Source organism: Drosophila ananassae, chromosome XR, assembly GCF_017639315.1.
Source record: "Drosophila ananassae strain 14024-0371.13 chromosome XR, ASM1763931v2, whole genome shotgun sequence".
In the NCBI taxonomy this organism is placed as follows: Eukaryota; Metazoa; Arthropoda; class Insecta; order Diptera; family Drosophilidae; genus Drosophila; species Drosophila ananassae.
Window position 1 is genome coordinate 3992504 of NC_057932.1, and position 14761 is coordinate 4007264.

At 36.1% G+C, this 14761-nt stretch overlaps 1 protein-coding gene across 12 annotated transcripts in view; it reads right to left on the reverse strand.

Moving 5' to 3' along the window:
* Positions 1-14761, reverse strand: part of LOC26515035 (G1/S-specific cyclin-D1) — a 47312-nt gene that overhangs the window by 14742 nt on the left and 17809 nt on the right. For 6 of the 12 annotated variants that reach the window (XM_044717284.1, XM_044717282.1, XM_044717285.1 and 3 more), the window contains 2 exons: positions 13000-13029; positions 10466-10657 (listed from right to left, as the gene is read on the reverse strand). The exons of 2 other annotated variants lie outside the window; for them this stretch is intronic. In XM_044717284.1, the coding sequence (XP_044573219.1) occupies positions 10466-10657; positions 13000-13029 (222 nt within the window). Of the gene's footprint in view, positions 1-9295; positions 9978-10465; positions 10658-11637; positions 12320-12807; positions 13030-14761 lie in introns of those variants that run through there. 4 more of the 12 variants (XM_032456106.1, XM_032456105.1, XM_044717289.1 and 1 more) reach the window with 2 other exon arrangements.

Genomic DNA, 14761 nt, shown 5'->3' on the forward strand with positions numbered 1-14761 from the left:
AGATGCCCCAAAGGTTCTCAATTGGGTTCAAGTCCGGACTTATTGCTGGCCACTTCAGTAAAGGTATATTTTTTTGATTCCAGGAACGACATCGTATACCTCGCAACGTGTATCCTGTTGGAGCGTTACCCTGTTGAAATACCCAGTCCTCGCCATGCAACTCTTCTGCAAATGGTAAAAGTTTACTTTCTAGGAGATCCGTATACATTTGCGCATTTATCTGTCCTGGTACAAAGCATATAGGGGACTTTCCTTTAGTAATAAAAGCGGCCCAAACCATAAGTGAGCCACCACCGTGGTTTCGCTTATGACAAGTCTGTCTTGGATGCCTAGGATCCCTCCAATACTTTTGTTTACCATCTGGGCCGTCCAAATTAAACATCTTCTCATCGCTAAAAATCACTTTTTCAAATTCATTTGTCCAAAACTTACATATATATATATGTTTGCCTTGTATATTTTTCATAAAAGGCAAGCCTGGCCTTCTTATGTCTTGGTAAGAGCTTTGGTTTGTGCACCTTTGCATCATACGGCAGGTTTAAATCTTTTTTGCAAATCTGTTGCATTCTTTGCCTACTTATTGGCAATTGCAATTCTGCTTTTATTTGGGCACAACTCATTGTCTTAGCTGTTGCCAAGGCTCGAATGTGCCGTTTAGTGCGCGCGTCTATTTTCGAAACGGCTCCCTTGCGGTTCGATTGCGCATATTTCTCTGGGTTTTTCAAAAAATTTCCAATTGTATTGCGATGCCTAATAATTCTTTTGGCAATTTCGCCAACTTTAACTCCACACTTAGCCATTGTTTCAATTTGAGTCTTCTCCTTTTCACATAATTCGGGTGCACGCGGCATTTTTAATCAAAAATGTTATAAATCTCAGAAACTAAATAATAAATGTCAACAATATAAACATTTTGTATTAAGAAATGAACGATTTCTTAAAATAAATCGCTTTTTGCTAGAGGTCAGTTGACGTGTCGAGCTCAAAATCCAAATGCACAACTTTGCACAAATATCAACTTTCTATTGAACGCATGACTTTGTCTTCTTTAAAATCCTAAAAAGACCATAGATTAAAAGCAGATAAGAAATAAATTCATAGAAACGCATGTCAATGCATACGACAAAAAATCGGTATACTCGAAAGGTTAATATAGTTATTCGAATAACCGTTATATCAAAAATAAGTTTTGCACAAATATCAATTTTACTGAGGTAGTTAATTTACGAATAATTTAAAAAATACTTAAGGGGTTAGGTGGGTTTACTCGGCCAAAATAAGGGATATTTTCAATACATTTTTTTTATATAAAGAATGATAAATTTTATTACAGCTTTTAAGTTTCTTAAGGGGGCAGGATGGTTTGAGACTTCAAAAAAAATTTTTTTTCAGAAATTTTTTATATTATAGAACATTATCTTAGGAATATCCTGTGAAAGTTTCATGTCGATCGGACTAAAACTTGCTGAGATACCGATTTTCTAGTTTCTTTCTCTCCATATACTTCCCATTGCTTTTAAAACTTTAGACGCGTTTTTCTCAAAACAACTTTTTCAAGTCGGTGCGTAACGTAACTCAAAAAGTAATGCTCGGATTTAAATAAAATATTGCACACATCTTTAACACAATAAATACTTGCGGATGAACGAACGCTTTTTGTTTTTAATTTTTTTTTACCATTTTTACGGGCAATAATGGGCGGATTTTTATGTAAAAATGGTATCTCCGACTTTACAACGGCGCCAAAAATTCAAAATCGCATATTTTTCAAAATGGTTTCGTTCATCCGCACAAGAAACTAATAAGTAAATCAATTCAAGTAAATCAATTCAATTTTTTTATTTCCGATAACACTGTAAGGCCAGACTTTACGCACCGCAAGAGACCAATTTTTGGAAGCGACTCCGGCCGACTGCCCGTCACGGGATAAATTATAATTATTTCTTAAAAATAAAAATTCCTAGATACTCTTCAAATATAGCCATAAATCGTGTAAAAAAATTGAATTGATATATTTACTCAGACATAAAAAAAAAAATCGCAAAAGTCTGCTTTTTTTCAGCCTCTGAAACCATCCTGCCCCCTTAAATATTTGAGGAACAATTTCTGAAGTTTTCAGAAGGAAATATTAAACAGTCAGCCATTGAGGCGTAATTTCTGGTGACCCCTCGAAAAAAAGACGCTTTCGCGTTGACAGAATCCCCGACAGAATCATCCGAAATTAAAAAACTAAATATTTTCTTTAGTTCAGAAAGACTAAAACTAGAAACTGAACAAAGGAAAAACAAGAAAGGAAAGCTAACTTCGGGCGAAGCCGACGTTTATATACCCTTGCAGTTGAGTCGCAGTCCGCTAGGTGGCGCCACGCATTTTATATTCTTAGATATATAGCGGATCGTATATAGTCGGCCGATCTTTATGAAATTTGGCATATCGAATTATTTTGCCCAAAGAGGAATCCATTGAAACTTCCATCCTTCTAACTTGACGTTATGACTTCGTTATGTTGACGTTAACAACGAAGTTATGGTATTTCCGCTCAATATGGCAGCATATAACAGATTTTTTTATTTAAATAGTTTTAATCAACGAAAAAAAAATCATTTGTTCAGGTTCTCGAGAATCGTATCTCGAAGGCCTGTGCAGGCATGTGAAAACAAACATAGGCTGTGAAAACATAGATTTGAAGAAAAACAAACAACTTCTGCCAAGATAGTCACATTTCTTATAAAGAAGAGTCTCGAAGAGACTCCATGAATTCATCACCAATGTTACAATGTTAGAAAATCCTGAGGACTCCTTACAAGAAACACGAATGGATTTCTTCTATTTATCAACAATATCACGTATTCACAGTCCAGGGACTGCAATAATTCTTCTTGCTATATAATTTTAGTCATTGTTATAATGGATGCGATGTATCAAATTCTCATGTTGAAAACAAAGAAAAACAAGAAAAATTCGTTATTAAAAACGAAATAGAAATGCTAATTTCGGTCGCGCCAAATTAAAAATATCCCTTTTCAATAATTTCAGCAGATTTACTTTTTTGAGTGCACCAAAAGTGTTACACTAATGTTGCTTTTTTATATCATAATATTTATAAATATCTTCCAGTCTCATATAACACTGCCTTTTTGTCTTTTTTTTTCTTTGAAGAAAATTATTAGTTTAATTTTAAAGCTACAGAGAATGGATATTGTGCTAAAAAACTCCAGAATGTCGGGTTACGACATGACCTCAAAAACTTGATAAAATTTGTATTTTCCGAGTTCTGGGCTCAGACCATGTTTACCATATGTTTTTGGGGTCGCTGAATCCGAATCCGAGATTTTTACAGAATCTCGAGAATATTCTCCAAAATTTTCAAAATTCGAAAAATTTTCGAAAAGGTGGATTCTTGAAAAGATGGACGCTCAAGGCGCTCATAGCGAAACCTTTAAACGCGTTTTTCTCAAAACTATGTTTTTTAAGCCGGTTGTCAAGATTTCTCGGAGACTACTCAACCGATTTTGATCAAATTTTGAAAAGACCTGCGAGATACGATTCTCGAGAACTTGAACAAAGGATTTTTTTTTTCGTTGATAAACACTATTAACAAAAAAAAAATTAATTTTTTTGTGCATAAAGGAGGACATTCAATTTTCCAATTCTCCAATTTTCACTTCTTTTTTTTCCTTCGTTCAGTTTTTAGTTTTCGGTAGTAAAGGTCTGTAGTTAAATAACATATTTAGTCTTTTCATTTCGGATGATTCTGTCAGGAATTGTGCTGTCAACGCGAAAGCACCTTTATTCCGAGAGGTTACCAGAAATGACGGCTCAACGGCTGACTGTTTAATATTTTTTTCTGAAAACTTCTGAAATTGTTCTTTAAATATGTATATTTAAGAAACTTAAAAGTTGTAATACAATTTTTCATTCTTTATATAAAAAAAAATTATTGAAAATAGCCCTTATTTTGGCCGAGTTAACCCACCCAACCCCTTAAAAGAACTATATCTTCAGAATAAAGTAAGTTTCAAGAATATGGACGAGATCACCGAAACAGCAATCGAAGAACGCTTTTTTACCTTCTCTTGGTTAGGAAAAACCACTATGGCATTAATCAAAATAGTAAATAATAAACCTAATCCGGAAAAGAAGACAGCCAACAACAATCTTTACCCCGGAACCACCACTGCAATTTGTGTCATTCTGGCCGTAACTTCAATCTAGGAGGGGAGGAGTTACCGACCACGTCACTGGCCAGTGACGTCACGGAACCCATTGCCACTGCACATTGCCCCCACCACGTCGATGACACCTAATACGGGCAGCGGCCACAAGCGTCCGGCAGTTTGCTGACTAGAAGGATCAGTCTAGACACAAGCTTCCGTTCCATTGCTGAGCTAGGCACTTTTGCACAATAGGCAAAATATATATACATCCATTTTGTAATTGCTAAGGTGGCCACTTAATTGAAATAGTTTTCAAAAACTAGCCCAAAAAAATTATAAGGAACCAAACTGAATAAAAATACATTACTTTTAGAAATCGGTTGTTTTTTCTCAAAGTTATTCCATGTTTACATACCGACATAAAAGATGGAGCACCCCGTATTTTCTTGGTATAAACAGTTCCAGCTTCTTTGATTCTCCCAGATTTGCATGCACTTTGTTATTATTTGTAGCGCATGTGCTTTTGGAAGAGTTTGGCTGCCCCTTGCCAAAGCTTGTTTAGTTTAGAACAAAATTTTGCTTAGATCATAAGTAACGCTGTTTTAAAATTTCACTCTTCGAAAGAGGTTCAAACTTTCTCCACCACCATTCCGGGTGAACAAAATTTTACGGTGTTTTAATCTCTTGACCTAAATGCACGAAATGAACTAAAATCAAATGAATACATCAAATATTTGGTTTTCGGTAGACATTTCAATAAAAAAAAATAAACAGAAACGATTTTTTTGTGCGAATTTTAGGTTTTATTTTTATATTATTTTTCTTAATTGTTTATTGTTTTTATTCAATACGTCTACATGTGCGGAGTGTAGTCTGCAATTTCATATCATCCGTTTGAAAGGTTCGATGGAGAAAAGTTTAAAAAATTCGGTATTGGGAAAAACGCGTTAAAATTAAAATAAAAAAAAATGTTTTTCATTAGCCTTTTCTAAAGCTATATGACATTATATTTATAGATTATAGTTTAAAAATATTTTTTTTATATTGTAATGGGGAATAATATATAAAATGGGCAACAACGTGGGCGGTGTTAATATAAGATAATATAAGAGCAAGGGTCCCGGAGAAGAATGGCGACCAGTGGCCATACGCAGCTCCTGAATCCCGTAAGGGAGATCGGAAGAAGCGAGAGATGCCATGGAACGCAGCGGTCCTGGGATCGCCTAAAAGTCCACATAAGCACCAAAGAGGAATGGAGAATGGGAGAACGCCATGGAATGTAAGGTCCTGGGAGCGCTAAAGAGCCCACGTAAGAACCAAAGAAATTTGGAGAATGGAAGAGCGCCATTGAACGTAGCGGTTTGGGCGGGGCCCCTAAGCCTCAGATTAACGACCAAAAAGATGCCGAGAATGGGGGACACGGGACGTAACGGTCCTAAACGGGCGCTGGAACTGCGTGTAGGATAAACATACTTCCGACTTATATTAGGAGCACATTTACGGCCGACTTAACTCTCAGCTATAACACTCAATATAGTTCGCGTAGAGGCTAAGAGACATACAGGAAATGTATACTTTCTGCAAAGGTATATAAAAGGATTGGGAGTGCGTTGCACATTTTCTAATGCATTTTTATACCCTTGCAGAGGGTTTTATGATTTTAGTCAAAAGTATGCAATGCAGGAGACATCTCCGACCCTATAAAGTATATATATTCTTGATCAGGATCACCTCCTGAGTCAATATGCGCATGTCCGTCTGTCCGTCTGTCTGTCTGATTCTACGCTAACTAGTCTCTCAGTTTTAAAGCTATCGAGTTGAACACATCCTTCTTTTGTTTGCAGGCAGTATATAAGTCGGAACGGATAGGATCGGTCGACTATATTCTATAGCTGTCATATAACTGATTGATCGGAAATGCCATAACTTTCGTTTTTTAAGTTAGAGGGTTGGGATCTACACATGGTATATTTGGCAAAAATATCTTATGTAGAAAATTTCTTAAGGATTGGCAGACTATATCCTATAGCTGTTATAGAACGATCGGAATTGGCATAACTTTGTTGTTTTTTAAGTTAGAAAGATGGGACTTGGTACAGATTCTATTTTGATAATAACAATAATTTGTCTGATTTGTCGAATTTCATAAGGATCGGCCGACTATATCCGACAGCTGCCATATAACTGAACGATCGGAATTAGCATAACTTTGGTGTTTTTTCTACGGATTCCATATTGGGAAATCTTATCTGTTCTGCCAAATTTCATCAGGATCGGCCGACTATATCCTATAGCCGCCATATGACTGAACGATCGGAAATGGCACAACCTTAACTGCAAGGGTATATTAACTTCGGCTCCGCCCGAAGTTAGCTTTCCTTTCTTGTTTTTAAAAATTTTTTATTATCTTATTTGGTTCAATAGATTTGATTTTTGCTACGAAAAATGAAAATCCAAAATTCTGCGATGGACAGACAAATTCTGATCAAAAATATACTAATATCCAAGGTGCGTTCCAAAGTAAACAGAACTTAGAAAAAAAAAATGAACAAAGGTTTTTTTTGTCAAAATCACTTTATTAGTTATTAATGGTTTCCTTTTACTTCAATACAGATTTTTGTACGATTCAAAAGCATGTCGAACGAGTGTTTTTTATATCGTTGGCCATTATAACAGCTAGTATGCCCGTGCAAGCCTTGTGAATGGCCTCTACGTCTGCATAACGCATTCCATTCATGGGAAAATGCATTTTTCCAATAGGGAAGAAGTCTCACGAAGCCATATATGGGGTATATTGAGAGTGGATAACGGGTAAAATGTGATTTAAATATGTCCTTTTAATGTTGGATTCTAAAAATTGTTTGGTCATCAGTCAATTGCACACGAGTCTTTTCAGTTTCGATGGAATGTTTGATGATCACAAATTTTATTTGGCCTGGAATTGGACATTTTAATTGTCATTTATGTCCTCTCGACCACTTTGAAAACGTTGGAACCACTCGTGCACGCTGCTACTTGGTAGGCAATCATAGCCATACAATTTTTTGATCAAATAAAACGTTACGGTAAAAGTTTTACCAATTTTAAAACAAACTTGATTGTTGGCTCTTTCTGCGCAGCTGATTTTTGCCCCGATATCACAAACATACTGACACTTCTCAGTTTTCCTCTTCAATTACTTATTGGTAAGGAATTTTTATTTAAGTACTAAAATAACAACTAATGTGATTATAAAAGTCAATCTAATATATAAAATTCTCGTGTCACAGTTTTCGTTACCATACTCCTCCGAAACGGCTTGACCGATTTTGATGAAATTTTTTGTGCTTATCCGGTATCTATGAGAATCGGCCAACATCTATTTTTCATCCCCCTAAATGTTAGGGGTAGTCCACCCCTAAATTTTTATTTTTATTTTTTAGACAAAATTTTTAATTTCTCTTTTTTTATGATACAACATACAAAAATACATACAATCCTCAATTTTCACCCTTCTACGATCAACCCTTATTTTTTAATAGCCATTTTAGTAATTTAATAATTTTTCCTCTCCGGTCGAAAACTGATCAATCGTCATTTAATTAATTATCCCCGCCAGATGTCTACAGGTGTCACTTCTGACCCAGTAAACAGCAAGGAGTAGGGATGAGAACGAAGCCGGTCCCCTTTCTTTCTCACTCCCTACACAGTTGTCGGCCATCATTATTGTTTATGCATCAAGTGTAGTAGTAACGTTGACAATAACAACCGCTAGAAAATCATCGCTAATTTAGCGATAAAAACCGCTTAAAAATTATCTCTAATTTATCAATTATTACGGCTAGAAAATCATCTTTAATATATCAATAAAAACGGATAGAAAATCGGCTGTCTCTGTGTCTGTTGGCTATAAAAACTGCTAGAGACAGAGACAGAGACAGAGGTAGAGACAGAGAGACAGAGACAGAGACAGAGACAGAGACAGAGGCAGAGGCAGAGGCAGAGGCAGAGGCAGAGGCAGAGGCAGAGGCAGAGGCAGAGGCAGAGACAGAGACAGAGACAGAGACAGAGACAGAGACAGAGACAGAGACAGAGACAGAGACAGAGACAGAGACAGAGACAGAGACAGAGACAGAGACAGAGACAGAGACAGAGACAGAGACAGAGACAGAGACAGAGACAGAGACAGAGACAGAGGTAAATTAGGTATGATTAGACAGAATGTATTTTAACAGTGTGTGTCTGTAAATATCAAATTTAAATCTTATAAATAGCCAGTCTTTCAGGAAAACTCTGTTTTGTAAGTAAGCAACATGATGTATCGAAAATAATAATAAAACTTCATGGTTTTATTCAATAAATGAAGTTGAATAAAATAAGAGGGTACTCTTTAATTTTTGGGATTGAAAATGATTAAAATGATAGCTCCGCGAAACTTAATTTTAGCTATCTTCAGTTCTTACTGTATCAGATAATTTTTTTAAGTTTGAAAAATTTTAAATTTTGTCACAAAAGAAGATTCTGAACGCAACAAAAAAAAAACAACAGCTGGCAGTACGAAGTCTGCCGGGACAGCTAGTTTAGATATAAAATCTGTGCTAGGGTCAAAAATCTGTGCTGTGTCTGTAAATTTGTGCTAGGACCACAAATCGTAGTAATGCTTTTGAATTGTCAAAAGTAATAACACACATTCATTCTCAATCAATTTATGTCCACGACCTTGTATGATTTGTCGAGACTTCATGTGCCACGAAGTACTACGTATGTCATTCAAAAACTTTGTTTGTATTTGATCCTAATGTCATGGAGCCATGTATTGCTGTTGTCCAGCAAAACTGTATGTTGGTGGGAAGCAATATTAAACATTAAATGTTGTATGAGATGCATCAAATGTTTTTCAATGGATCTTAGGAGCAGAAACGCAATTTTATCTATCCATAAAACATCTAACCAGAAGTTAACTACTTACTTGCACGACATGACACAGCATAATTAGAAAAAAGTACACTTGGTGACAAAACGCATGCCTTAGCTTGCGCAAGGAGCCACTATATATAACCAAAGAAATAAAAATTTTCTGAGTGCATCCGATCCGAATAAATGACATAACAATCGAAAGGTAAGGTTTTAATTATTATTATAAAAATAATTTAGTAGAATTTTTTTAGTAGAAATTTTTGGTGAAATTTTAATTCACAACATTGGGGCAAGTGGGGATATTGGACCCCAGATAAAATATTTTAATTTATTCACATTCTACTCTTAAATACGCGTCAATTGACACCTAAAATACGATCTGACTTCAAAAAGTTATTCAAAAAATGTGATTTTTACAGTATTTCCCAAATAAATTTTTCCAATTTTTTCATTTACAATTTTGAAAAAAACTGTTTGGCGGGCACAGAACGGCAGATATTGAAAGGTTTTCGTTATTTTGATGTTCATGAATTGCATTAATTTCATCACACGTTTTTGGAGGGTAAACATTATAGTATCGATATTTCCCTGTGACTGTCCTGGGTCCTTTTGAGCTGTTTGTAGGTTAGGCTGAAGTGCATTTCTTAGCCCAGGTCGCAGAGCATCTGCATAGGATATGCCGTCGCAGAGCATCTGCATAGGATATGCCGTTGGTAGTTTTTAGATTACCGAATGGGGATCTTACAGCGTTGGAGAAGACGTTTTACGTTATATTTGATACCATATACTCGTTCCGTGTTTTTTGGTGGCGCTTTGCTTTCGCTTGTCGCATGCGAATCTTCAGCTCGTTGTATACCATACAGCACCTATAGTTTGCGTTGTGATTTCCTCTGCATTTTTCAAATTTTTTTGTATCAGGGTCGTCTTTGTTGGTAGAGTAATGAACAGAGTTGTCAATTAACAATAAAATACCTTGCATTTAATACTGCACAAGCAAAAATAATAATCTATTTTAGGTAGTCTAGATTTATGTTAAAGGTCCTACTATTAAGTAAGCTTTCAATACTAGATTCTTAAAAAACATGACATTGCATATTTTTTGGTGTTTTGGAAAAGATAACTTAAAAAATCAAAGAGGGAAACAAGAAGTTTAAGACTCTTTCAAATTTCATTTCGGAATAGTTTGGCATTAAACCTTTTTTTTAATCTTTTTTTAATTGTCGCTACAGAAATGCCTGAAATATGAATAAATTTATTTTATGAGGTGGGAAAAAATTTCTTCCCACAGTTTTAAATATTCACAAGTACTCTAAGAGTATACCGGGTATACATAAATAAAGGAACCGTAGGTTGGAATAATTTATTTAAAATAATACAATTAGCTCCATATAGATTCAGAAAAATTTACTTACAATTAAATCATCTTTGAATATGCTATTATCCGTATAGATAACCAATAAGTCTACTGAGAGAGCACGGCAACTTGGTTCGCGAAGTTTTGAAGCAAGTAAAAGGCAGGCTGCAGCTAAAATTTGAAGATGAGTCTTTCGAACTGATTTTGTTGACAGAAATCTATCCAAAAAACTTAATGCCAGTAACACCACCTCTTGACAGAGACAGAGGTAAATTAGGTATGATTAGACAGAATGTATTTTAACAGTGTGTGTCTGTAAATATCAAATTTAAATCTTATAAATAGCCAGTCTTTCAGGAAAACTCTGTTTTGTAAGTAAGCAACATGATGTATCGAAAATAATAATAAAACTTCATGGTTTTATTCAATAAATGAAGTTGAATAAAATAAGAGGGTACTCTTTAATTTTTGGGATTGAAAATGATTAAAATGATAGCTCCGCGAAACTTAATTTTAGCTATCTTCAGTTCTTACTGTATCAGATAATTTTTTTAAGTTTGAAAAATTTTAAATTTTGTCACAAAAGAAGATTCTGAACGCAACAAAAAAAAAACAACAGCTGGCAGTACGAAGTCTGCCGGGACAGCTAGTTTAGATATAAAATCTGTGCTAGGGTCAAAAATCTGTGCTGTGTCTGTAAATTTGTGCTAGGACCACAAATCGTAGTAATGCTTTTGAATTGTCAAAAGTAATAACACACATTCATTCTCAATCAATTTATGTCCACGACCTTGTATGATTTGTCGAGACTTCATGTGCCACGAAGTACTACGTATGTCTTTCAAAAACTTTGTTTGTATTTGATCCTAATGTCATGGAGCCATGTATTGCTGTTGTCCAGCAAAACTGTATGTTGGTGGGAAGCAATATTAAACATTAAATGTTGTATGAGATGCATCAAATGTTTTTCAATGGATCTTAGGAGCAGAAACGCAATTTTATCTATCCATAAAACATCTAACCAGAAGTTAACTACTTACTTGCACGACATGACACAGCATAATTAGAAAAAAGTACACTTGGTGACAAAACGCATGCCTTAGCTTGCGCAAGGAGCCACTATATATAACCAAAGAAATAAAAATTTTCTGAGTGCATCCGATCCGAATAAATGACATAACAATCGAAAGGTAAGGTTTTAATTATTATTATAAAAATAATTTAGTAGAATTTTTTTAGTAGAAATTTTTGGTGAAATTTTAATTCACAACATTGGGGCAAGTGGGGATATTGGACCCCAGATAAAATATTTTAATTTATTCACATTCTACTCTTAAATACGCGTCAATTGACACCTAAAATACGATCTGACTTCAAAAAGTTATTCAAAAAATGTGATTTTTACAGTATTTCCCAAATAAATTTTTCCAATTTTTTCATTTACAATTTTGAAAAAAACTGTTTGGCGGGCACAGAACGGCAGATATTGAAAGGTTTTCGTTATTTTGATGTTCATGAATTGCATTAATTTCATCACACGTTTTTGGAGGGTAAACATTATAGTATCGATATTTCCCTGTGACTGTCCTGGGTCCTTTTGAGCTGTTTGTAGGTTAGGCTGAAGTGCATTTCTTAGCCCAGGTCGCAGAGCATCTGCATAGGATATGCCGTCGCAGAGCATCTGCATAGGATATGCCGTTGGTAGTTTTTAGATTACCGAATGGGGATCTTACAGCGTTGGAGAAGACGTTTTACGTTATATTTGATACCATATACTCGTTCCGTGTTTTTTGGTGGCGCTTTGCTTTCGCTTGTCGCATGCGAATCTTCAGCTCGTTGTATACCATACAGCACCTATAGTTTGCGTTGTGATTTCCTCTGCATTTTTCAAATTTTTTTGTATCAGGGTCGTCTTTGTTGGTAGAGTAATGAACAGAGTTGTCAATTAACAATAAAATACCTTGCATTTAATACTGCACAAGCAAAAATAATAATCTATTTTAGGTAGTCTAGATTTATGTTAAAGGTCCTACTATTAAGTAAGCTTTCAATACTAGATTCTTAAAAAACATGACATTGCATATTTTTTGGTGTTTTGGAAAAGATAACTTAAAAAATCAAAGAGGGAAACAAGAAGTTTAAGACTCTTTCAAATTTCATTTCGGAATAGTTTGGCATTAAACCTTTTTTTTAATCTTTTTTTAATTGTCGCTACAGAAATGCCTGAAATATGAATAAATTTATTTTATGAGGTGGGAAAAAATTTCTTCCCACAGTTTTAAATATTCACAAGTACTCTAAGAGTATACCGGGTATACATAAATAAAGGAACCGTAGGTTGGAATAATTTATTTAAAATAATACAATTAGCTCCATATAGATTCAGAAAAATTTACTTACAATTAAATCATCTTTGAATATGCTATTATCCGTATAGATAACCAATAAGTCTACTGAGAGAGCACGGCAACTTGGTTCGCGAAGTTTTGAAGCAAGTAAAAGGCAGGCTGCAGCTAAAATTTGAAGATGAGTCTTTCGAACTGATTTTGTTGACAGAAATCTATCCAAAAAACTTAATGCCAGTAACACCACCTCTTCTTGGCATTTCTCCTCTGCACAAACCTAAAAAAATTATATATATTATATATATGCATATAAAATAAGATAATATAATGGTGAACGGATTAACATGTTGAAAAATTTACGATAATACTTAATGATGTAAAAAAAAAATATTAATTATTATTTATTATTGTTTACAAGTCCGCCTAAGGAGACCCATGTAACCCCTTAAGGTTAGCTGTAAATAAAACGAAGGATCACATAACAGGATCCCATCTCCTTGCAAATAAACAGCTCCGGAAAGCTAGCGGGTATCCACGCCAAAGGCGGTGCTGACGATGCGCTTGTGTTGCCGCCTCTAAAAAGTAGCCCCACACACTTCCCCTTTCCTACACTACAATAACTATCCATCTCCCATCCCAAAACACCATCTCACACCAGGCCGAAGTAAGGTATCACTCGACCCGTGCCGGTCTGGCGGGGGGCCAATATCGGAGGGCTCAGAGTACCTGGCGACCCCCTGTTCTAAGAAGCCTTACGCGGGTGTTGCGGATCTCCGTCCGGGACGGTCCCCTTCTCCGCAACTCGTGGGACCACAGTATGAAACAAACACATACAAATAACTTAATTATAGTTTTAGGTACACCTTCTTGCATTCGATGGCTTAAGCCAGGTTAGTCGTCTATCAAGGTGGACGCTTCCGTTGCACCTCACTGAGAATACCCTTTTGTAAAGGTATGATGGGGGGCCTCATAGCCTAGTGGTTAGTGTACTAGCTCGCTAAGCGTGAGGTCGTGGGTTCGAGCCCCACTCGTGTCAAGTGCATGGCCCTGCAAGTTTTTCGGCGCTCGCGCATATGATGTAAGTAGCGAAAAGCTCCCGTTGGATTCTCGCTATTTATAATTATGTGCATGAGACCCGAAAAATCGGCATTCCCAGATGTCGTTAGGTGGCAAGCCCACTTCTGAGATAGGTTGCACTCGGCTAATCACCGGATTGACTGAACAATAACGATTACAGAAACAAACACAAGATCAGAAAAAACACTCAACACCCCCAGCCCGATGACGACCCGCCGCTTTTCGCAACGGAAACGAATTGGACAATGGAATGTGAGGACCCTAATGGAGCCTTCCAGAATTGCGCAGTTCGAATAAGGAGATGGGCATAGTTAGGATTGGAACCCTGGAGTGGAACCGCAAGGAAGAAGAAGAGTGGGACGCCCCAAAGCTAACCTGGCGCCGATCTACAAAACGCGAACTCGCAGACAATAATACATCACCTGGGGACTTGGCAAAAGAGAACAGCGCAGAATAGGGTCCGGTGGAATACACTTGTGGATTCCCTAAGCTCCCAAGCGGAGTAATAGGAAAAAAAAAAAAAAAAGGTATGATTCCAGTAGCTTGTGGGTGTATGTTGGCAAATACGTTTTAATTTTGTGCATGACTCCATAAAGCCAAACTCGGTCGAAAGCTTGAGATACGTCGAGAACAATAACGCTACAGTATTCGCTGTTCGAAGGTATTTCGGATGTTGATCTGTTCACTTGCTCGATGGATCCGTGGTTTCTTCGGAAGACAAATTGGTGTGCAGGGATAATTTGGCAAGCTTCCAGATGTGGTATTATTCGAGTTAGCAAACATTTTTCAAACAATTTAGACAAACAGGATAGAAGGCTTATTGGTCTGTACGACACTTTGCACAGTGGTCGATTTGGCATATCTAGCATCGTTTAATTTAATTTTCAATGTTTCGATAAAGTTTCCTTTATGTTAAATTATAGCTACCAGTA